General features: G+C 39.8%; 1 protein-coding gene and 1 pseudogene across 2 annotated transcripts in view; both read left to right on the forward strand.

The window, feature by feature from the left end:
- The window catches only part of glis1b (GLIS family zinc finger 1b), a 148,665-nt gene that overhangs the window by 56,369 nt on the left and 66,883 nt on the right, over positions 1-25,413 (forward strand). For both annotated transcript variants that reach the window (XM_088349368.1, XM_088349369.1), the window contains exons 2-3: positions 6,914-7,088; positions 10,214-11,738. In XM_088349368.1, coding sequence (XP_088205494.1) covers positions 6,914-7,088; positions 10,214-11,738 — 1,700 coding nt within the window. The remainder of the gene's footprint in view (positions 1-6,913; positions 7,089-10,213; positions 11,739-25,413) is intronic.
- On the forward strand, positions 24,952-25,097 carry LOC148354866 (U2 spliceosomal RNA; annotated as a pseudogene).

The following is a 25,413-nucleotide window of genomic DNA, read 5'->3' on the forward strand; positions in this document are numbered from 1 at the left end:
TTTGAGACTGTTGTGCATAAAAGTGTTCAACAGAAATAAGTTCAACTTTTTCCAGAATTTTGCAGCGCCACCATGTGAACAACTACCTTCCATTCTCATTCCATTTTGGGCCTCATGTAATTGAGGTTAGCCTGCTTGCAGTTGAAATTAATCTAATTGTTTTTTTTTTATTCTCCATCCATTCATTATCTGCACTGCCACAAACAATAAAATTACCAACAAATCAATCCATCATGTAATTGTTTTCTCGTTTAATGGATTTATTTTCATAAGAGAGGTTTTCATATCAATTGATACTTTTATTCAATAGAAGCAGCACATAGATTTCCTTTAGGAGTTAAAGTAAGACAATAAAACTATTTTTTTATGCTACAGTTTGTATATTGCTTTTCTGCTCTGCCATTCAAGTGATGAAAAAGATTTATTTGTAAATCTGACTGACCGGACACCTACCTTTCCTTAAGTCACTGGAAGAAACACTTCTTTCCATCAACCCAATTTTGTTCAATTTAAGTATTGTTAGTTAGGCAGCACGGCGGCGCAGTAGTTAACGCGTGCGCGGCACAGTTCTGAGGTCATGAGATCAAACCTTCCTGCATGGAGTTTGCATGTTCTCCCCGTGCTTGCATGAGTTTCTTCCGAGCATTCTGATATCCTCCCACATTCCAAAAACGTGCATGTCAGGTTAATTGGCCAGTCGAAATTGTCCCTAGGTGTGAATGAGCGAGTGAGTTGTCCGTCTCTGTGTGCCCTGTGACTGATTGGCAACCAGTTCAGGGTGTCTTCTGCCCACTGCCCGAAGTTAGCTGGGATTGGCTCCGGCACAGCCATGACCATGGTGTGGATAAGCGGTGCAGATAATAGATGGATGGAAGTATTATTAGTCTCATTTACCTGGGAAAGCGAATCAAATCTGTAGTAAAATGAGAAAAGAAACACCTATAACTTCCACATTTTTGCTCAATAGGGTTTTACAGTGATACTACACCCCTAAATAAATTATCTAATAAAGTATCATTTTTCCCCTCTCATTTTATTGGAGAAATATTGCTCCTTGAGAATGCATTTATTTTCCATTTGTGCTCAAAAACGTTTTTTGTCAACCTGACTCAAGCAGCTGCGTATCCGGACTTCTGTTTTTTAATCCCAAGAAGGTGTCGGTGCTGTAAAACAGACGATGGCCTCTGAGTGAAAGCAGGGCCGCCGCTAGCATCCCCTGGACGATTGTGCACTGTTTGTATTTCTCGCGTTAGCTTTGTGACGCGGCGACCCGCATCACGGTGAAATGGCCTGGTGTTTTTGTGGCCAAGTGTGACTCGCGCCTCACAAAGGCCTCTTGTTTTCTTTCTCCTCCTTTTGTCAACTGTGCCAAGATAAAAAAAACAAAAAGAACAAGTCCGATTTCCAAACATCTCCTGCTTTTCCTTCCTAAACATTTACTCTAATTCGCCATCTGTTTTGACTTGTGCCAAGGAGGAAATCTTTTCATCAGCGTCTGTTTGTTAAATTGTTCGTTTACACCAAAAGTATTGTACGATTTATTTTTGTTGCATGCTCAGAGAAAGCCAATGTAGAAACCGCAGGTTATTTGGCTAAGATCCCATTATTGATTACAGGATTATTAAGATAGAGACTACAGTTTGGAAGTTTGCAATAAATATTTTTTTAAGTACTTTGCAAAATTATACAAAGCAAAAAAATGCCAACGGATTCTGATTATGCAATGTGTCATCGCTGCATATGTATTTTGAAGATGCACGTATCAAGTTTTGCTCAGGCAACCAATCAGAAAAATCAAGCCACCCCAAACACACATTTTGTTGTCTTTGTAAAAAGATTTTGTGTTTTTGATGATTGAAAACCAATACAAAATCATAAAATTATGTTCTGCCCAAATCATGTTTTAATATTGGAAAACCTGCAAAGGAATTGCATAGGAGGCCAGATCACTAGTCTGACTTTTATGCACTGTTTACATCACTGTCACTGTCAGCCAATCTTGTTATTGTTGTTTGATTCCCACGCCATTTAGGGGATATTTGCTTTTTGATTAACCTAGGAGATTTAATTAAAAGAAAGCATTTAGACGAGGACATTTTAAAACAGGTTGGAATTTCTTATCTGAGAGTTGGGTCCTCCCCTGTTCTCCTTGTAAGTTCAAAATCATTCTTATCATGAATGTCTACTGAACTCGAAATTGATCTTTTGTTTAGCTTAGCATTTTCTGCTATTCCTGGAGTGTAGTTAACAAAGCCTTGCCTTACTTCAAAATTATTTTTCTCTTCCTTTTAAATTTTAGATTTTGAATAGTTTCTTGCATACCTCCCATCTGCCTTTGTCAAATGAGTTGCGTCCCAATTCGGTTTTTCCCTTTCTTCTCATAGAGGCTCGAGGTGGCGAGTCACTTACACATGGAGTTAAGTAGTGAAATTTGAGGAATTATTGGTGATGAAATAATGAATTAAAAGTAAATGTTGTCGTCATTAGTGAACAGTGGCCATAAAAATGGACAGATCATTAACTAATCCGCCTCAGGTTAACATGAGTAGTTCAAGCCTCACCAGTGGTGAGAGGTCGGTAGTCGCATAGGACAAATCAAAAACAGAAGAAGAGTGTTCTTAAATCAATTTTGTTTGTTTTGTAAAAGGACAATTTTAGAAAAGTAAATTCGAAACATCATCAGCATATTCAATACCAAAATGATGTGACAGGAATATATGGTAAAATTATTGTTTTTTTTTTGTTAAAAACATGCTTTATGATTATCTCGTCTCATCTCATTAGCTGCACCGCTTAACCTCTGTAGGGACGCGGGGGTGCTGGTGCCCATCCCAGCAATCATCCGGCAGTGGGCAGGGGACACCCTGAACTCGTTGCCAGCCAATCGCAGGGCACACAGGGACAGACAACTTGCTCGCTCATTCATACCTAGGGACAATTTGGACCGGCCAATCCACCTGAAATGCATGTCTTTGGAATGTGGGAAGAAAAACCGGAGTGCGCGCAGGAAACCCACACAAGCATGGGGAGAACACACAAACTCTGCACAGGAAGGCTGGTAGCTGGATTTGAACCCACGCAGGAGGCTCCCATGACCTCAGAACTGTGCCGCACACGCGCTAACCACTGCGCCGCCGTGCTGCCCGCTTTATGATTATAGTTTACTAAATAAAATAAACATAAATACGAAAGGTTAAGTTAATTCAAAAATACAACAACGTATTCAAATATTGTTATCGTGAATAAATATCAGATTGAGGGTTCACGGAGCCCTTAGGCGCCTTGGTTGTCGGTGCACCACTGAGGACTCAACTCTTGACACATTTCTCCACTGTTGGCAGCTCCTGGCCTGTTTTTGGCTCGTGGCAAAGTAGGCACCAGTCTATTACTTGATGTTGCCACCCCATTTTTTTCAATATTATGCAGAAAAATTGATATAATGAGCAAATACTCGCTATTTTTAACCCAGTCTTACCTATGACTGTCAAGAAACCACTCGTGATGGTGCGCAGAAACACAAAAAAATATGTAAACGTTGTCTTTTATATGGGTAGTGTGCAGTACATGGGAAAGCAGGTAGCGAGGCAACAACTGTGATTCAATTGGCAGGCGAGGAGTCAGTGTTCCAGTAAACCTAAACAGCGAAAGCGACAGTCCAAGAGTTCATCAGGCGGTAGTCGTGATCCGTAAGGGCAGGCAAGAGTTCGGTACAGGAGAATAACAAAAGGCCGAGACACGAGTGCTCGGGACGTGATATGGAAGACAACAAAATAGCAAGGAACAAAAGGACATACGGACTAATAAAGGAAAGACACAAATCAAGACAAGTGCCAACAGTGTGAGACAAAAATCAGTACCCAGAATTAAGTAACCAAATGACGTAAAGTCGAGTAAGAGAGCAGGAGAGAGCTAGAACATACATACGACTGTTTTATCAAGATTTATATCCTGCCTTTGTATGGGAACTGGGTATTTCTTTGTCGACTTATTATCACAATTTTGTTTCTGCTAAGTATTGCACTACTTTCTTATTTTTCTATTGTTATGGTTCCATTGAGACTTTGTCGTCTCCGAGCACCAACCTGCAAATATTGTTTCCTATTTATCCTGACATATGTATCTTGTTTTTCTCTTTTAAGCGTTTATTAGGTGTTTATCCTGGAGTGTAACATCTAATTTCGTTTTAAACCTTGTTTACCACAGTTTTATCCATGACAATAAATACAATTCTTATTCCAACATATTCTGTGAGCTAAGATTCCTTCCGCTTTACTGGAAGCCTTGAGGAAGGTACTTGAAAATTACCTGGCTTTGCACCAACAAGGTCGGTGACATCTGGAGAAGAAAATGCTGTTGTGAAATTGAGTTAGGCAAGCGGCTACGGGGGACACGTGTTGTGCACTCGTCCAAGTGGTGGCATGGGGATATTAGCTTACCTTCTATAAACATTTCCTCATTGTGTTTTTGTCACGTTCGCTCCAGCACTGACAGTGCGCTAATCACGTTTTGTCCGCAAAATCGTCTAACTTGACCGATGCGATGATGCGTCGCCGTAAATGAAGATCGAAATACGCTAGAGTGGAAAAATGTATTGGCGAACGTCCGCAGTCCCTGATTATTTACAGATGGCATTCACATATAGAAGTTATTAATGATCGGTGCAAAAATCCCGCCATCGATCATTTAGAGAGAACAATTTACCTAAAGAGTGTGTACGGGATCGTGTTGTGGCGTTATTTTTACAAAATGACTTATAACATTACTCTTGGCTGAATTGCTTTTTCAGCATGTACATTTGAGTTTCCTCCAGTTGCACCGATACCAATTTTTATTATTGTTTCACTTTGACATCCCTCTGTCAACTAGTTTTTTCCCTACCTAGATCAAATACCTTTTGCTAGCGATTTCAGAATTAATTTGCAGGGCTTTTCAAATGACTTTCAATTACTGTTTTGTCTTTGCTTGTTTCATCGTTATCCAACTTGAAATGATGGCAATGGCCTAATAATGACATAAATGTGAAATCTGATTTACTTCATTATGGCAAGGCTCAGTTTTGGGGGGTTTGATGGAATAACCATCTCTTAATCATTTTAGGTGCCTTAGAATAATCTACGAATGTGGAAAATATGGCAGTCTAAAACATAGGTAATATATTGAAATTTGTCAAGAAAGTAAATGACAGCACCGACGAGCCTGTACAATTTTCCAAAAAGTCCATAGAAGTCCAATTCAATAAGAAGCTATGACAAATCATTATCATTATTGGGGTTATTTATTCCCAAAGGCTATTTATAGAATACCAAATAAATATATAATTTTCCATCAGGACAAACGGCCTAAAATAAAGAACTGTAAGAAATTGACAAGATGATTGCATAATTTTAAACATTTTACACCAGAATCACCCAACTAAGGTTCCAATTTCTAACCAGTCGAACATGTTTTAGCATCCCACTGTGTATACTAGCAATTATAATTAATCCTAAAAAGGTTTTGTACACTGTGGATCTTTTCTAACGATCCAAACAAACAAAAAAAGTCCCGTAATTTCGGGACTACAAGCTGCAACTTTTGTCACACTATTTCGACCCTGCGGCTTATGCAAAATTGCAGGTTATGTATGTATTGTTTCTAACGGCCGTCAGAAAGCTCAAAGGGTCAAAGTAAGACAGGTGCAGGGCCGTAGCCCCACAAACGCACACAACGCGCACTGCGTATGGCATCAAGGGCCAAGCAGGGCACCAAAAGAAATCAAGGTCGTGAAAAAAAGTGTTAAGTGTTAATAATGTTGATAATATGTGCGAATATGGTCAAACAATACAAAAGCAGCATAAACCAAATTTCTCGAGAAAAGGGCTGAATTTGCCTTGTGCCCTCCAGTCTCACGGTGCCCCCCTCCCCCTCCCCTCCCAGCGGTATGTTCGATTATGCCTCGTAATTTGGTGAACGCCTGTGCGAACATGGTCTCGAAACAGCAACAAAACAGTCTGGAGCGGAGAAAAAAAAAGAAGAAACGAGATGAAGTTCACACGTCACTTGCCGGTAGTCAATGCTAAAATAAAAAAGATGATTATTGTACCGTTTTTCCACATCCATTTGGCGCACTGTTTTAAAGGGCGCACTCTCCTTGGTTCGATGTATTTTTCATTGGCTCATATGGCGCACTGGCCTATTACATGTGAGTCTCGCGCAACTGCCTTTAATACCAAAACATATATTATTTGAAAAAAAAAAAAAAACACTGGGAACAAAACTGAGTTTGATTGTGGTTTAATCAAGTATTCATCACAAAATAAAACACCAGAATACAACAAAATTGAAAAAAAAAAATAACAATAATATAGATAAAGAGGAAAAAAAGATCAAACACGGACAGTGAAAAGTTTGGGCAGATAGTGAAAAGTCTCACTAGGATGCGTGCTTTCACTGTTGGTGTCAGACTGTCAGTGAAAGTTTTGGATTGGTAAGATGAGTACGAATTAATTTGTTGTTTATGTAAAATATTATTTTAACAGAGCTAAATTACAACATAAAGCATTTGTGGCACCCAAATGGCCAGCAATGGCCCTGGACAGGTGGTATAGAGGAAGATGCAAGTCACAACGGCCAATAAACACCATAGTAGAAGAAGTTTAACATACGGTAACACGCTTTCAGGAGTAGCAAAAGCAGATGGCCCTAAGTTCATTCTTGAAGGTTGGGTGAAGGCACAGAGGAGCCAATGGTCGAAGTTTTTCCACTGTGCTCATGGGCAACTGTGGCTTATGTATGTACAAAAGAATTTATTCTATTAAAAGATGTACTGGGTGCGGCTTATAGTCAGATGTGGCTTATACTCCGGACATTACGGTTGTATTGTTTGTGTTGGATGTGATTTCAATAGACAATGTCGTGATCTCATTGCTTGCAGGTAACACTTACGGCTTGGAAAAAGATGGTGACACGGGGGGCACCATGATGCCATGTGGGCAGAGCTTGCCGCTGCCCTTGGGGGGTCACCCTGGGGGCCTTTACCCACAGAGCCTCCAGTGTGACAGTCCTGCGCCCGATCTCCTTCTGCAGGATAGCCCTCGCCAGGACGCCAGGTAAACTCGCTTCTCCACCAATTTTGCTTATCGTATCTAGTACCCATGAACTGCAGAAAACGAGTAAATGTTTAGATTCATTTAATATTAAAGTGCTTTCTCATTTAACGCCACAATTTTTACTGAGTTTTCTATTTCAAAATCGCTGAATTTTCACATGATATCATTAATATCATTAATAGAAATAGTATGTACTGAGCATCTGCAATGCACAGTTCATACCTACCCAAGCTATGCTTTATGCGTTGGACTACTGTTTTTCTCTCCTTAAAAACTCCGATCGATTATAATAAAATTAAAATCCACCGCATTTTTAAATGCAAACAACAACAAAAAATATTGACTCGGCTAGTATTTTTTTCGACGGCTGCTCTTTTTTTTAGTCTTTGTGCATGAATAAACCACTTAAATGAATGCATTAGATTTCAGTTTTGGTGTTGGTTTGCCACTTCCGCTTCTGGCACATGTATCATTTTATTTTTTTCAATATTTTGGAGATGCGTTGAGGTTTATGTGTAAAAAAATAGAGTGCACGATAACTTTTATCACTTTTTAATGTGAAAAGGTTGGCTTGTATGACAGTGAGACACAGGATTATATTTCCTCATGGCACAGGGTGATAATGACATCAATGATTCTAATTTGATGCACACCTCTGTCCCGAACAATAGATTTAGTTATAGTATTGGCAAGCGAACAGCTAGTCAAGTAATCCAGTATTGTTTTTTTTCGCCTTATAGATTTTTTTTTCATAATAGAGAATTGCCAATCTATTAAGGGTTTTATCCAAGAGGAACACTTTTATTACTGTGGTGAGCATTTCCAGATGCAGAGTAAGGCACACAGTTCTTTCACCTCGTTGCAGAGGGCGATAGAGAGGCCAATCTATTGCTTTCATTCAAAAGGAACAGTGCATAGACGTCATTTATAAGTCAAAGAAAGTTAATGTAATGTTGTGTTTTCTATGCTACAGTTCATATATTTCTTTCATGAGGTTGATGTAGGTTCATTCTTTTGTAAATCTGACTGTGCCTCAACAGACACAAACCTCACTGCACGTCATCGCTTAAGGAGTTGTGGGGGTGATAAACAAAGATGATTTTCATAGAGAAACAGACTGGAAAAAAATGAAAGATCTTCTCACATCACTCAGGACTAGTGCACAAAATCCATAATGAGCCAAATGACAGGAATTATTATGTCGGGGATCAGAGCGACGCATGGGGAAACCCAAGTAGGGTCCCCCATTCAGCTCGGCAATGATTCCCACGATAATGCACAGCATTGTAGTGGTCAAAAGCTTGCGAGACTGCAATTACGCCACTGAAAATAGGTGACTACTCATTTATCCCTGAAGATGATTTGGGTCTAACTTCTATTGTGCCATCAAAGCATGTCTGACTGACACTCAAGCCGGCGGCCTTCCCATCTCGGCCGCAATCCACCGTTCTCATCAATGCCCGTTTATAGGCTCGCATTACTGGTTAAATCCATCGAAGAAATATTTGCGCTTTTTGACAGGGAATTAAGACATCATCGGGTCAAAATGACACGGGGCAAAACAATTACCCTCTGCTGGACATTTTTTATTTACATTTTGTAGTTCCTTTTTTATTTTTTTGTACTGTTGAACACTAGTTTAACCCATTTTTTTCAGTCTGTTTTCATTAAAAGACAAAAGCACAATTCAAATAAATAGTAATAAAATAATAAATCAATCTGCTCTTGAATTAGTTGTTTCGGAGCTAGAAAGACTGCCACCTAACACGACTTTGGAATCATTTTGGGAGTTTTACTTTGGAAGGATTTTTGATTATACTGAGTATTTTTTTCACATTACATTTTACATCTTGTCATTAAGGAGCTCCCTGGCTGGCTTAACCATTAAATGGGGTATCTTACAAGTTTATCAAAATGTTTGCCTTACCTTAGATAAATGAAAACAATGCTAAATTAATTGAGCTCATAATTCTTAAGACACACATTATAGAGTCATTTCTACACCAGACCATTGATAGATTGCTAGCTATGATATTAAATTATTTTGGAAGTTTCACTTTGGAAGTATTAATGTTTGCAGTATTTTTAAGAATCATATTTTACATGTGGGGGCAGCACGGCGGCGCAGTGGCTAGCGTGTGTGCCGCACAGTTCTGAGGTCACGAGATCGAACCATTTTTGTGGAGTTTGCATGTTCTCCCCGTGCTTGCGTGGGTTTCCTCTGGGCACTCCGGTTTCCTCCCACATTCCAAAAGCATGCATGTCAGGTTAATTGGCTGTTCCAAATTGTCCCTAGGTGTGGATGAGCGAGCGAATTGTCTGTCCCTGTGCGCCCTGCGACTGGCTGGCAACCAGTTCAGGGTCTCCTCTGCCCACTGCCCGAAGATAGCTTGGATGGGATCCAGCACCCCCGCGACCCTACTGAAAATAAGCGGTGCAGCTAATGGATGGATGGATGGATATTTTACATCTGGTATTTAGAACCTCCCTCCCTCACCCAAAAAAAATGAATGGACTAGCTTACACATCCATCAAAACATTTGCCTTTCTATAGCTAAGAGGCTAGCAAAACAGTGCTAAATTATTTGGATCATAATTCAAAAGACACACATCTCCTGAAAAATAAGAAGTAATTCAAATCAAACAAGGGAACATTTGTACACCAGACCGTTGTTTTTAGTCTTACATAATATGTGGCACATTTGCCACAAAATAATGATCTAAGGAAAGCCATTCAACAGACAAAGCTTTGTTCGTTTTTTCGATCTGTTGCTGACATTGTCATTGTTCCCTGTTTCTGTTTTCAAAAGATCTGAATTACTTCTCAGCTGCAATTGTCTTTAACCACTCAGTTTATATACCTTTCTTCGGTTTCATCTGTAAGAACAAGAACGCCTATCTTAAAAAATGTATACAAAGTGAAGATTTCTGTTTATAAATTCATTTGAAATAAGTAAATTTTCTTTGAAATATTACTAAATACTTCATTAAACTCCAGATACCAGAAATTGTATTTCGTTTAGATAGCAGTGTATGGGAGGATGGACCAGTCTGTGTCTGTCAACAGTTGCTAAGCTGATGGAGCTCATGTTCCTCTCTTTGTATTGTCTGTTTTTTGTCTGCAGGTCATCCACTTTTCCGAGGACCCTTCCCGGGGCCTCACCGGTTCTGAGCTGCAGCGGAGCCAACGGGCATTCGTCGGCTTTACCGTATTCCATCAAAGAAGAGGACGTGATGGGATACACTGTCTCCAGTATGGTGCCTGGGGTCCAAGCCGGCTTTCAAGATTCGGGGGCCGGGAGGGTTTTGAGGATGTCCAAGGACGAAGTGGCACACGCTGGCAACAAAAGCAGCGATAGCATGCACGTAGCTAGCAACAGAGCATCAGCAGACACGTCGCAACCTTTTAATAATGAAGACGGCTCCTCCCCGTTAGCTCCGTCCCCAACCAACTCCCGTCAGTCGGCGCGTCTACTGGGCACTGGTGGTCTGAAAAGACACCGCCTTTCTCCAGTCTCGCAGTCTGCCGTTCGGACTGGAAGCGTCGCCACCGCAAACTCTCCGTCCGCGACAAGCACCGCCATCGTCTGTGCCTCTTCGCAGATGTCAATGATTGCTCGTGTCAACGGTTTCAGCGCTGATCTCTCGCCCGGTCACACCAACAGCAGCAGGTTCTCTTTTCCCTCATCCTCTTCATCATCAAAATCCTCACCGGGCACCAACTGCTCTCGGGAAGCCCCCCGCAAGCCCCCACAGCACCGAAGCCCACTGCAGACAACACAAAAGGAGAGCTGTCATCTTTCCAAATCACCTGCCAACTGCCTGCTGTCCCTGTCCTCCTCATCTTCCTCTTCGTCTGAGTCGGTAGAACTTGAGCAAAGTCAAGGCCAGTGTGAGGAGCAGGACTCCATGCAGCTAGGTCGCGGGGCCACAGGGGCCCCCTTGGAAAACGCAGGAGGTGGCTCGGATGGGTTAGGGTTATTCATGCTGATGTCAGGGACGCTACAAATGGCGAATGACACAGCCGGCCTTGTGGACAGGAGCCAAAGAACGGGGTATGGAACCGGAGCTGTCTTGGACAGGAACCAAAGTTCGGCGACTGGAACCAGGTCTCTGCTGAACATGAGCCAAAGATCGGGGGCCACCCTCAAGCAGGAGCCTTTAGACGACTTACCCCCCAGTGACGATGAACTTGTGCAACAGCGCTACCACCATCCCATAAGTGGTCGCAACGGGCACCCCCGTCACTTCCATCAGAACCCTCGTGGTGCTATGCCGCCTCCTTACCACTTGCACCAATACGCAGGGGGAGGCATTCTAAATAGCCTTATGCATCAATCCGCGGCAACTTCCTCACCGGGGCTCAAGTCGCCCTCGACCGGAGGGTCCAAAGCTGCCACGGAGAGCGAGGAAGTCGGCGCATTTCGTTGTGATAAGCAGTCGTGTCGCTGGATCGACTGCAGCGCCGCCTACGAGCAACAGGAGGAGCTGGTGAGGCACATTGAAAAGGTCCACATCGACCAGCGCAAAGGCGAGGACTTCACTTGCTTCTGGGCTGGGTGCATCCGGCGCTACAAGCCCTTCAACGCCCGTTACAAGCTACTCATCCATATGAGAGTGCACTCTGGCGAGAAACCCAACAAGTGTATGGTGAGTGCCTGTAAAAAAAGGAAATATAATATGAAGCCCCTCTTGTTGCAGGTAATACATTCACATCAAATCAAGAAAAAAGTCAAAATAAAGAAAACACAAATCAGTACATTCGTTAACATTTCATTTTACGTAGGTAGAGTCTTGAGGCTGGTCTTGGTCTCTAAATTTTTTTTTCTGGTTCTTTGTCTCATCTAGGAACCAAATTCACATTTCCCCCATTTTATTTCATTCTCTGAAAACTCCAGATCTGGGGTTTTTAGTCAAACGCGATGGATAAGAGTCCATTACCACAATTATGTGATGCAGGTCTTGCATTGCCTTCCGTGGGTCACCTGCAGTGCCTCACCACCCACGATTAAGATTAGTTTCATTGTTTCATTTCAAAAACAACATAGTTTGTTTATTTTGCAAATTCTATGAAAGAAATGTATTTCTTAACTTCAAAATTCTCTGTCTCAGTTTAAAAAAACTCCAGTCTTATCTTGGTGTGAACCTCTAAAAATCCCAGCCTTGTCTTGGTCTTGGTACTCTGTGGTCTAAATAACATCTTGGTCTCGGTTTCTGTGGTTTCAACTACAACTGACGTTCTAATGGGCCATCGTTCTAATAATCAGTTTTATGTTGATAGAATGAGGGGCTTAGCTAGGCTAGGTTCCCCTCCACAGTATCTTCCAGCTGCTCCGCTGGTTCGGGCACATTAGAGTGCCTCGATGGTCACTGTAATTGCATGTCACTGAAAGAATTACAAACAAAATCAAAAGGGTTGTGTTAGGGTAGACGCTTTAAAGCACCTTGTTATCACTGCCAGCAAAAAATATGATGACCTTCTACAGGCGTAAAATAGATTTTCTTATTAAATATAATTCTCAATACCCTTTGTGCAGTGTGTCACAAAAACGCTTCAATCACCAACCTTGTTCATCATAACTACCCTATTTAAAGAAGGATTTTAGTTTTCATTTACAATAGCGATCATTACAATTTCTGTGTATTTTTACTGGAAAACGTTAAGAGCACATGTTATTTTTCCACATGAAGAGGTGAGAGCCGCTGCTCGAGTAGCACTACTCTGTAGTCGTGTGCGTTACAGGTAAAGCTCAAATTCCACAAGTCAACACACTGATCAATGTCAAGCTGTCAGTCCCCTCCACCCCTTACCAAATGGAAAAAGCCCTCCGACTTGAAGAATGATTTAGTCCAAATACACAATTAGTCCACAATTTGTGTAGGGCCAAGCCATGTTTATTTTCACAAGCGCTGTGTTTTGGGAGAATGGATTCAGATCCTGAAAAGCCAACACACATGGTGAACATAACCAAACAATGCCTGGACTTGATCTTTTTAAATGGAGGCTTTACGCGTTTAGCTGTCCCACAAGTATTAAGTGAATTGGCCCCTAATCCAAGCCAAACAGCCAGAAATATAGTAGTCTGGAGTAGCTAGCAATGGAGGGATAGTTGGTAACGTTTGCCCTTACCTTGCTCAGTTCACGGTTTTAACCCTGAGTTAACATCAGAAGTTGTTGACTTCATGTCCCGGAAAACGAATTCAAATGATTGAAGAGGCTGCGAAATTACGACAGCACCTGCTTCATTTTAAGCTTTTCCAGTCCAAATTTTGTACTTGCTTGGCAAGATAATATGACAGACCCATACTTGCTATTTTGTAGTATGATCAATATTTGTGCAGTGTTAGTTTGTTTCCATTTTTAGTTTTTAGCTACCTTGAAAGTTCACGGCTAATGCCAAAATAATGCTATCCTGATGCTAAGCTAATGCTAAGCGTTTGTTGTTGTGGTCTTTTCTGGGTTTCCGTAGATGCAAGATGTAGGACAATTACGTCAGTTTTCTTTAGGTGAGGCTCATGCTATGTAAAAAAAAAATGCAAAATAACACACGAGTAGTTTCAAAAATGCAATGTCAAGTCTCATTTATTTGTCAAGCCCTTAATCACAAAAAGTGATTAAGGCCAAAAAGTGATTAAGGCCAAAATTTCAACATCCCCTCATCTGAAATCTGTTTGCGGGCAGACGATCGCTCGTAAGTACAATTTGTTCGTAAGTTGCTTCAGTGCTATATTTTGTATGTTTAAGGTTTATATATATATGTATGTTTAAGACTTGTATACGTAACCTGTATTGTTTTGTACTAAAAAATAAACATTTCATAAAATAATATTCTCCATAAAGATAAATAAAGTTAAGTTTAACGTGTGGAAGATGGGCTTCAAGAGTCAGGCAACTTCCTCCTCCGTGGTAAAAAGTGGCTGAAAAAAGCTATCCAAGCATTTTCTTAACTGTATCAAGCTTTCTTATTCCACTTTTATTTCAAAACAGCTCGCCTCTTCTTTACACTTTACACCACATGTGTCAAACAGGCGGCCCGCGGGCCAAATCAGGCCCGCGAGACAACACTTAGAGAAGCGCAAGAGAAAAACAAGCTGCAGGCTGAAATATGTCAACTTGATGTTGCCAAAGCCAGGTGCCTCTCACAGACACTGTACTTGTATTTATTTCTCTCTCTCTCCCGAGTTAAAATTAGTTTGACACCCCTGCTTTACACCAACCATATTGAATGGATGCACAAGATATATATATGTCCTGTTTTTATTTTAATGTTCGAAATAAAGTTTTCATTCATTCATTCATTCATTCATTCAATAAAAATGTCAAAGTTTTTACAGTATACATTAGTATGTTAACACACGAACTAGGAAGAGGAGGCCGGATTTCCCTCTCAGCGCCACACGTTGGTAGCGGCGGAAAGAAGCAGTACATTGATGTCCTGTACTCGGTAAAAAGTGCACATTGCAAAATCTAACTTACAGCAATGTCCAAGTATTTTATGATGTCCCGAAAAAAATGTTCGTATCTACCGTTGAATGGTCGCAAGTAGTGAAGCGTCTGTATGAGGAAAATGAGAAACCTTCAGATGGGATCATACAAGAGGTTATCCGCATGAAATTGTTTATGTATTTCGTATCATTATACCAATTAAAATTTTATTTAATGAATAAAGTTTTTCTACCACTACAAAACACTAAAAATACACAATTTTTGCTTGACTATCCAGTGACTGCCTTTATTTGCCTTTCAACAGTGGAGTCCAAAACAACGGCTAGCTATAGAAAATGAATTCGCAGTACTCAATTTTTTGTCACATTATATACTTAGCTGGTTGTTTTTGAAATGTCCAGTCCATTACAGAAAAATAATTGAGACTTATTTTTATGTAATTGTATCCATGTTGCTAAGTGGGGGTCTGCCAAATCCTAACATTCTGCCAAAAATGTCCACATTGTCAGCAAGCTTTCTACCATAAGTACAAAAAAGAAAAGTGGGCTTTGAACCAATATGCATTCCAAACCGTAAAACATCTACTCAAGTTCAAAAGAAAACCACAACTTTTCAAGGCAATAGGGGAATGCACCTTAAGTTGATACTGACTCACGTGAGCTGGTGAAAATACATTTTAGTCCAGTCGCCATCCTTTTTTTGTATTTAGTCATAAAATGGTGCAAGACATTGAAGAATGTGAGCAATTATTATAGAGGAAATAGATCAGACATTCTCTTTAAGGATGGAGGGAGGGAGGGAAAAAAAGGTGGACTGATCTCCTCTATGATCTTTCCAGCAGCAGATTCTTTGGGACCCTTATGAAACATAGAATTCTGGCCAAACATAACAGCGCGCTTCCCTTTAAACATATTTCAAGTGTCCGTTTCTCTCTGTTTCTTGTTCTCCGTCTTGTGGCATGCTGCGTTTTGGCAGGAGAAGTGGTCATTATCACAGGGCACAACTCATGCCCGACCCCGCTCGGGCCCGTCGGCTAATATTTTCAATAGATGCCGTTACGAGAAGAAATACAAATTATAGCAAAGCTCCTTCCAGAGAATTTGTGACTCGTAACGTGATTTTCGGGATGACAAATGAGAACATTCTGATATCCTGTCTTGTGAGAGAATTCTCTTGCAGTACATGACAAATATATCTGAGCGCAAAAAGGCCTTTTTGACACATGACAAACACAGAGTAAATAATATCTAACATTGTTTATCCATCCATCCATTATCTGCACCGCTTACCCTCAGTAGGGTCGCGGGGGTGCTGGAGCCCATCCCAGCCATCTCCGGGCAGTGGGCAGGGGACACCCTGAACTCGTTGCCAGCCAGTCAGGGCACACAGGTACAGACAATTCGCCCGCTCATTCACACCTAGGGACAATTTTGACCGGCCAATTAACTTGACATGCATGATTTTGGAATGTGGGAGAAAATTAGAGTGCCCGGAGGCACAGGGACAACATGCAAACTCTCCACAGGAGGATACGATCTCATGAGCTCAGAACTCTGTCGGGGACGCGCTAACCACTACGCCGCCGTGCCGCCCAACACTATTTATATGAATTAAATTATTTATAAATCTATTTTGCTAAATCGACTGATTTAAAAGATGTCGGTCGAAAATTAATTTTTAGTATTACTATAGATAGTGAATATAAATAATTAAAACTTTTTTGTTTTCTATTTTCATTATTTTTAATTAGCATTTTTGATTAAAAAAACATCGAATTTTTATTTTCAGCATTCATATACAATTATCGAGCACCTTTGAGCTCACGGGTTATTTTTTCCCCCCAATTAGAAAAATAAATAGATTAGTGAACTGACCAAATAACATCATTTCAAATATTTTTAGGACCAATTTAACAGATTTTCAAAAAATAAATGTTATTTACTGCAAAATCAATCTGTAGAGGTATATTTTTGCCATTTAGCTTTCAGTATTGTACTCAACAAAAATTAAACAATTAATTAATGATAAATAAATGTATTAACAAAGAAATTAATAAATAAGTTTGTGTTTAATGTCCTACTCTATGTCGAACACAATGTCTTCACCATAAAAATAAAAGTCAAGTTGAAGTTTAAGAAAAATATTTTTTCCTCATTTAAAGTCACAAAACGTTATGTGGAAATGTATTTTTTTCACTCACATTTAAGTATTCATGCTGTATATCTTAATATATGAATTATACGCGTTTAAACAAAAATCAAGTTAATGGACTTTTCCCACTTTTTCTCACTAAACTCACCTGAAAATAATTGAAATCAAATCTAACATCATATTCTGTGCTTTGAAATGAGATGAAATGAAATGATCTGCATTTATATGGCGCTTTTCAAGTCAATGACTTCCCAAAGCGCTTTACAATGTGCTCCACATTTCCCAATAGCGGCCTTGCAGCCATTTAAGGCGCTAACCTGCTTATTGGGGGTAATAGGGGTTCAGTGTCTTACCCAAGGACACTTCGACATGTAACACAGCCGGGATTCGAACTGGGATCCCTTGATCCCAAGACGAGCGCTCTACCTCCTGAGCTACTGCCGCCGCTACTGCTCTGCAATCCCGTGATTAAAGTTCATTGTGTAATATCTGATCACTAGATGTCGCAGTATTGTTGTAGTGTAACCTAAAGCGAGAGCTACAAAGCACAAGAAGCAACACAAACCACGGAGCATCAGAGTGTCCAAAGCACACCATTTTTTGTTCTCATTTTCTTGCGCCGGCTTTCACAGTCTTGGATTTATGGGGGTACCCGTAGCAACAAGATGGTGGTCATTCATGTCAGCTCCCTCTGGGTGAGCCTCATGTTATGTGAAATAAATACAAATTTACGAGAATTTCAGATTTGCATGTTGATATGTTGGTTCATATGAACAGGAGCGGGAGAAAGGACAAAAAAAAAACAGTTGCCTTTAACCAATTACTGAATTAAATTATTGAAATAAAGTTGGTTTATTCAATGAAATATTATTTAAATCCAAATAAAAGAATGAAGTAAAATTAAGTAATATACGTTGATGATTAAAATGTATTGTCTAAACTAAAGTCAAGTACATAAATAAGGTTGCCCTCATGGAAGACCAGGGGATGTTGTAAGGGTGGTCTGTGCAGCCCTTAATGACATTTTGTGACAAAGGGCTGTACAAATAAATATGGTTTCTTCATTTTCCTCCTGTTGAGGTTTTTGAGTTTTTCCTTGCCCTTATGTAGGTTTTAGATCAGGGGATGGTGTAATAATAGTGTGTGGTTTGCAATAATCTTAGGTCTGTGCAGCCCTTTGAGACTCCTTGTGATCAAGGGTGTCACAAATAAACATGACTTGACTTGACTTATTATTTAAATCGATATTGTGTCACAACCAGCACACAGGGTAGACCCAATCGCGTAACGTTTTCTCACAAGTTTATTAAAAGAAAGAAGAAGGGCAGCGCCCGCGATCCGATGCTCTTTGGACGCGGGAAGCAAGTCGCTCTCGTACTCGGATTGTGATCCGACCACGGAAGTGGATCTTCCATAGCGAGCAATGGCGGTGTCAGGGACGAAAAAACTGATCGGTAGCCGGGACTGGGAGAGCAAGGCGTGGTCGGGGTCGGAAATGAGTCGTAAGCCAGAATAGGAGAGTAGACGTAGTCAAGGACAAAAAAAAGCCGGGACGGGTCAGCAGACGTGGTCAGGATGAAAACAGGTCGTAGCCGGAGACAGCCAGGAGCAAAAACGGGACATGTGGGTCTAAAAAAGGCTTGCCTAGTATACACTGAGGTTTGCAGACGGACTGACAACAGGGGATTGACAGGACCGGGTTCAAATAGTGACCGGGAGCTAATCAGAACCCGCGGCGGTTGGCGCCAAATGAGCGGGCACAGCTGAGTCACATCAGTAATCATGACATATTGTTTTTTTAACATTTCTGTCATTTACCACTAGGAGGCCTAAAATACACCGTGTCCCTTTTAAACACTGTAAGACTCATGCATTTCTTTTTTTTGCCCTAAAACTCATGAGTACAATAAGAAATTGTCCCCCTGCAGCTCTCAACAATAAATTCATAAAACCCCTGTAGTAAAAACAAACGCTAAGTTTTGTCACCGCAAAGTCCACCTCAATGTCGAAGTCACGTCAGGGCTCCAATTAAAGCGGGCCTCGGGCCGTGACGCAGCGCAAGACTGGTGAGAAGGAAACAACTTAATCCCTCCGCAATATCCTGTTGTGTTTCGTGCCTAATTCACTTGTTGTTTTTACGTTATTGCATTTTTTTCCACACACCCCCTTCACGTCTGCATAAATATTAAAAAGAGATCCGGTAAGAAGTAGCCCTGACATTGTCCCAGACGTTGATATTGTTCTTCTCGCTGGAGCTAAACCTCAAAATCCCCTTCCCGAAAAAACCTAAACCACATGATGGACTTTATTTACAGTGTGTGTACTTTATTTGCCTTGTTGCTGATTTCTTCGAATAAAATAACATGCTGTGAGTGATATAAGGGAAGGCTGCGGTGTGCGGTGATGGATTTGTTTGGCGCTTTTGGTGGATGGAAACAGGATCAGTTAAGCAGCTGTTTTTACAATTACTTCCACGTAGTATTTTTTTAAAAAATGTACAGCCTGACCGAGGATAGGACTGAATGATAATATTTTACGCAAGACAGTTTTGGGCTTGAGATCAGTTTGGGCGCCTCGTTTTTTTTCTGGCTCGAGGCAAAATATGTTCCGCATTCAAAGAGTCGTTTCCCCAAATTTGGTCTAGTTAGCAGGTATTTGCGCTCAGCTCTTTGTCATTCGGTTTTCCAGTAACATGGCTCCTCTTACAGGACCAGTGTTAATCAAACGTATCACTCAGGCCAAGTATTATTTCATTGTATTGAGGTGTTTTCAAATTAATATTTTCAACTTAATACATTTGCATCAAGCAGAAAGAACATCACGTTTGAGTGTGCCCCAAGGTTCACTCCTTATCCCACTGTCTCTTTTTACACTTCTTTCATTCTCTCAATTTCATCGTTATCAAATGATGTTTACTTTGTAGCGAATGATGGTCGAGCAATACCGAGAAGATCCTCCTACTCATTGTCCTTGTCCATTGTGTGTTCGGAATCTCTGTCGTCTGGAGGTGCTTTGAATGCAACAAAATAAACATATAAACATGTATATATTTTAGTATACTGTTAAAGTAGCTGCAAAAGGTCCACTAAATAGTTTGGGCTTTATACCTGTGTGTCCTTTTTTTCTTTTTGAGTACCCCTGGTCAAATGTTTTTATCACCCCCTTAACCACTGCTTGACAAAGGGTTTTTTACAGTGTTTATTGATTTTTTTTCTTAAATTACTTCTCATTGGCAGATAATTATACTTATTTGAAGTACATATTATTTTTTTGATTTACATGTATTTGCTTTTTTGTCGTACTTTTTTAATTTTGTATTTTTTGGGGTATTTTTTTATTTCATTTTAACATACTTTACTTGTTTCCTGCTTTTTGTTACCTATTTTAATAAAAGAGTTGTGGAATGTAAAGCTATTTCTGAGCCCCTGACACATCACTACTTAACATTGAAATAACAAAGTCTTTTATGTGACTCAAACTGGTCGAGTGAAATAGCGGGTGGATGCAAGGGAGGGATGGCAATGACGGATTAAAAAATAAATTAAGCTTAAAAACTTCCACTTCCAAATACTTAGAAGTACTTGCTTTAATCGCCCAATCGGACCCATAGAAAATGAAAAACAGTACAAATATCACAGTATTACATTGCCAACTCGCAATGTCTTTATGAAGCGCAAAATTCGGAACTGAATCGAGAGAAAGGCATTGTGGGAGGTAATTCAGCCAATAGTATATCAGCTTTTTGACGCAAATAATGACGAATGGGAAAATATCTAAATCCGTACCGCAAAGTGAAGACTTCGTAAGGCAGGGTCACTGTATCCCGGGAATCTACCGCACTGCTATGATAGCTTGTCTGATAAAAAGCGAGATTTATCCAATACTGTATCTTAAAGTGGAATAATTTGACTGAGTTTAAAGGAACCGTTAGCTTTAGAGTATCAGTTTTTTTGTTACACAGCTAATATACAGGATATACTTTGAGCTCCAATGTTATTTTTCAGCACTGACATCACCTGGAACAGAAAGTGGATACAACCCTGCATACAAAACAATACCATGCCTAATCCAAAATACAATATTATGCAGTACTCCAATTTACGATCCATAAGGTCAAACCACTCCAGCTACTTCACTTCCATCGTGGTAAGCGAGTATCAAAGCACATTTTCCACGCGTCGTACACCCTAATTACATTTGCTAGGAATGCAATATTTTGAGTTGGGCTATTTCCTCAACGTCTAATAGCCATCTGAAACCCGAAGAGCCGTGTCCCACCCCCTCTTTCTGGTCCCTCTTATACATTGCGAACAGATTGTGTCATAAATACATCCCATCCAAAAGTGTAATCAGTTTAACCTCTACTCAGCCAGATCGGTTTCCCAATACATAAAAAATATCGAGGCCTGCGTGTGTTTTGGGGGGTCTCCGTTGATGTAACAACGGGGTCAAGGTTCAATCATTTAGGATTTGATTTTAGTGCACTTGTGTGCCAAATCAATTGTAATAGACCTTTAGTTTATGTTACTGGTTTGATCAACTAATGAGGACATTTTTGTTTGAGTAGTTTAGCAATTTTGCCCGCTGTTAGAATCAGCATTTTTATTTTACAGTGCATTAATTCATTTATTTAACATGTGAAAAGAAGAAAACGCATTGGAGTTTAGGATATAGACAGAAAAAAAACATTGTACCTGTCATCATTACTGATGCGAATCATCTGTGCCCTCTCCTTTGGCGCCAACTGCCTCGGATTCTGATTGTCTCCCTGTCCCTATTTAAACCCACTCCTATCCGTCTGTCAGTCCGTCTGCGAACCTCTGTTTTTTTTTGACCCCTGACTCCCGCCTGTCCCATTTTTACTCCCGTTTATCTCCGGCTACGACTTGTTTGCGACCCTGACCACGTTTTTGCCCTTCAGTCCCGGCTACCGACCAGTTTTCCGCCCCTGACACCGCCATCGCTCGCTAAGGAAGAGCCACTTCCGTGTTCGGGTTAGGGATCATGGGCGCAGCTCTTCCTCGTTTCTTCAATAAAACTTGTGGTAAAACGTTACGCAAGTGGGTCCTGTTTTCATTCTGGTCCTGACAGTACCATTGTTCATCTAATTATACGAACAGTAGCTGGAATCTTACATTTGCTTTTCCCAAAGAATTAGGAAAAAACCCTTCTATTTTGTTTTTTAACAAATGTTATGTAAGGTAAATGAAAAAAGTTGAATAACTTTTTCATAGTAATGAATGCTGATCTCAAAAGAGTTAACTCTGTAAGCAATATTAGTGTGTTAGCATGCAAGCATGGTGTTAGCGTCAGCAATATTTATTCCACTTTACTAGGAGCAGACAACGATATTCTTGAAAAATGAAAAAAATAAAAAAAGTTACTTAAAAATGTTGACAAAAATATTGTTTTCTGGGAAAGATAACTTATTGTACGACCCCATGAAATACTAACCGGCTAGTATAGTAAATTACACTACAGACGCTGCCCAACTAACATACGAGATCCAGAACTCTGTCAAAAAAACTTAATGATGTTGCCTTAATCTATATAGCAGAAACCCGTTTCCCATGGTTAAGTCTGATGATACAGACACTGCCCTACTTACGAACGAGGTTCCGGACGATAATAAGTTGAATTTGTCCGTAAGTTGCTTCACTGTTATATTTTGTATGTATAAGGTTTATATAAGTATGTTTAAGGCTTGTATAATTAACCTGTATTGTTTTGAAACCGAAAAATAAACATTTAATGAAATAATATGCTCCATAAAGATGAATAAAGTTAAGTTTAACTTACTTTTGGAAGATGAGCTTCAAGAGGTCCTCCTCCGCGGTAAGAAGTGTCTGAAAAAAAGCATTCCGACCATTTTCTCAACCGCACCAAGCCTCCATATTCCACTTTCGTTTCAAAAGAAACGGTTCGCCTCTACTTTACACTTTACACCAACCTTATTGAATGAATACGAGAGATATTAAACAGAAAAATGTCTAAGTTCTTGGAGTGCTAAAGATAAAGATAGGAAGTAGAAGCCGGATTTCTTCTTCAGGGTGCATGCCAGGTAAAAAGCACTACAATACTGACCTGTATTCAGAAAAAGGTGCACACAATACAAAATCTAACTTAGAGCAATGTCCGGAAATTTTTCGAGATCCCGAAAAAAAGGTTCGTAGCTACCGTTTTGCGTAAGTCGAATGGTCGTAAGTAGGGGAGCGTCTGTACTACTAGGATAGTAGGAAAGGCCAGAACTTAGGCCAGTCTAAAAGCACTAATTTGTAAGTATTTTTTTCCTATTTATCCTGAGGTTTTCTTATGTTATTTTTCACTTTAAAGTCTTTATTACATCCTGGAGTGCCATGTACAATATTTCACAACGTTTATATCAATAACAATCAAGACAACAAAACAACGCCAACAGTCTCAACGCCAACAGTCTCAAGGGAACAGAGTGTGCCGTACAAATACAGAGAGGAATAAGAACGTAAATAAATGAAATAAATAAGCTAAAAAGATAAACAATAACTATAACTTGTAAGTACATTATATATTATTTTGACATTGGGAATGTTGATCATACTTAAGGATTCAACCCAAAAAACAAATGTGCTGACAAAATTCTGAAAAATATGTTTACATTTATACAAAAAATAGAATGTATTGGATTTTTGTTCTTGTTCTGTATTAGTCCGAATACCACTATATGATCTCTGGATAAGTTGGTAGGAGAAGTGAATAGTTACATCAAAGTGCTCTTGCTAACTTTTTCAAATGTGAAAAATGAAGGTGCTAGTTTGAAAACTTGTGGACTCCATTAGAAGGTCTTTATAAGAGAGAACAGCAGCAATCAAACTTATTTTAACTGAAAAAGCAGGCGGTATTTTTCAAAACTAAAATTGACACAAAAATGTTACACCACCTCAGTTTCATAAATGTGCTCTTACTTACTTTTCGCTATGTGAATAATTAGCATGCTAGCTCTGTGACCTGGGGACTCCTTTAGCAGGTCTTTATCTTTGTTACTTTTCAATTAAAATTGACACAAAAATATTACATTACCTTATTTCCATAAAAGTGCTCTTATTTACTTTTCGTTATGTGAATATTTAGCATGCTAACTCTGTCACCTGGGGACTCCATTTGCAGATCTTTATCTTTGTTACTTTTCAAAATTAAAATTGACACTAATATGGTATATTATTTTAGTTACAGTGAAGTCCTCTTGCTAAGGTTTTGAAATGTGAAATATTAGCATTCTAGTTGGTGACTTGTGGACTCAATTAGAAGGTATTTATAGGGAGATGAGCCAGAACCAAACTTTTGTCAATTGAAATAACTTTACTTTAGTGTTACTTTTAAAAATTAAAATTGACACGCAAATGGTAACGTGAAATCCGGACTATAGAGTGCACCTGATTGTAAGCCGCACGCACTACATATTACGGGCATTATTAGTTTTGTCCTTACACAAGCCGCACCTGTATATAAGCCGCATGCGCCCACATTAAGACATGTAGCAAAGTCAAAAGCTAGTCCCAAATTTGACTAGGTGCCGCGATTGTAACTATATATATATATTTTTTTTTTAACAAATTTATTGATGGTCAAGAAATGTTGTCAAGTCTCTTTTCAACAGCAAACATTCATTTTTTTTCTCTTGACTACAATTTACATGAAAAATAGAAATTTGGGAGTTTTGTGTTTAGATTATTTCCAATTTTACACTGTGACTTAGGTGACCCGCGTGTAAATTTGTCCCGGCAAATCAATTGGCAACATGGATGGAATATAATACCTGCAATTAGAATTTAATGCAGACCTTTAAAGTCCGGGTCCCGTTGAAAGTAATCCAATGAAAAAATTTGTATATTTACAAAGTCCGCTGCAACAACAAAGAGATTTTACTCAGCTTCACCCCACTTCCCGTCAGCCCGCGTTTGCTCCGCCCCTTCTTTTTGATTCGCTCGTAGAAAACACAATCACAATAAGTCTCTAAAATAAATACATTACAAAAATATACAGTTGCAAATACATATCATACATGGTTACACATATTTACAAAGAAAGACGGTACACCGAGAGAGTTTTCAAAGCTTTAATAATAATAATATAATTTTCATCCCAAACCGTGCCTGTGAAATGTACCAACGTGCTACTAATAACACGCTCGCAACGCATCATGCATATCTGTTTAAAAAAAAGCCATACTGCAAATGCGAAATTCAGCAACGCTTTATTGCTAGGACATAAATTTGGCCTATTGCTAGGACCTTAACTTGGCCTTTTGGCTGAGAGTTCCTTAGCTTGGCCTTTTAGCTTTGATTTTTGCATTCCGGAGATGGAATAAGAGCTTGCTCTGTCCACTCCACGCATCGGCCCGGTATTGCAGTACCTCCGGGAACGGTGCATTCGCAATGATCGCAACAAGGCTTTAGGGCTAGCTTGGCCTTTTGGCTGAGAGTAAGTGTCCCGGCTCCTAGGCTTTGTAGCATATTATGAACTGACCGATAACGGATAATGAATAATGAATAATGAAGATAGATAAATAACCCTTAAAAACCCCATTCAAGTTTAACCGGCCTCATCTTTCTCCTTATAACTGCCGCCATCAATGGCGACTTCCTCATTATCGGGAAGAACCTTTGTCAGACTGACAATTTGTACGCAAACTAAGAGAATGCCATCTACCTCTTTGCAGTCTACCTCGGCGCACTTATTCCACTGGTCTAA

This window comes from Urocampus carinirostris, chromosome 12, assembly GCF_059441175.1.
Source record: "Urocampus carinirostris isolate Australia breed hairy pipefish chromosome 12, RoL_Ucar_1.0, whole genome shotgun sequence".
NCBI classification, from domain to species: Eukaryota; Metazoa; Chordata; class Actinopteri; order Syngnathiformes; family Syngnathidae; genus Urocampus; species Urocampus carinirostris.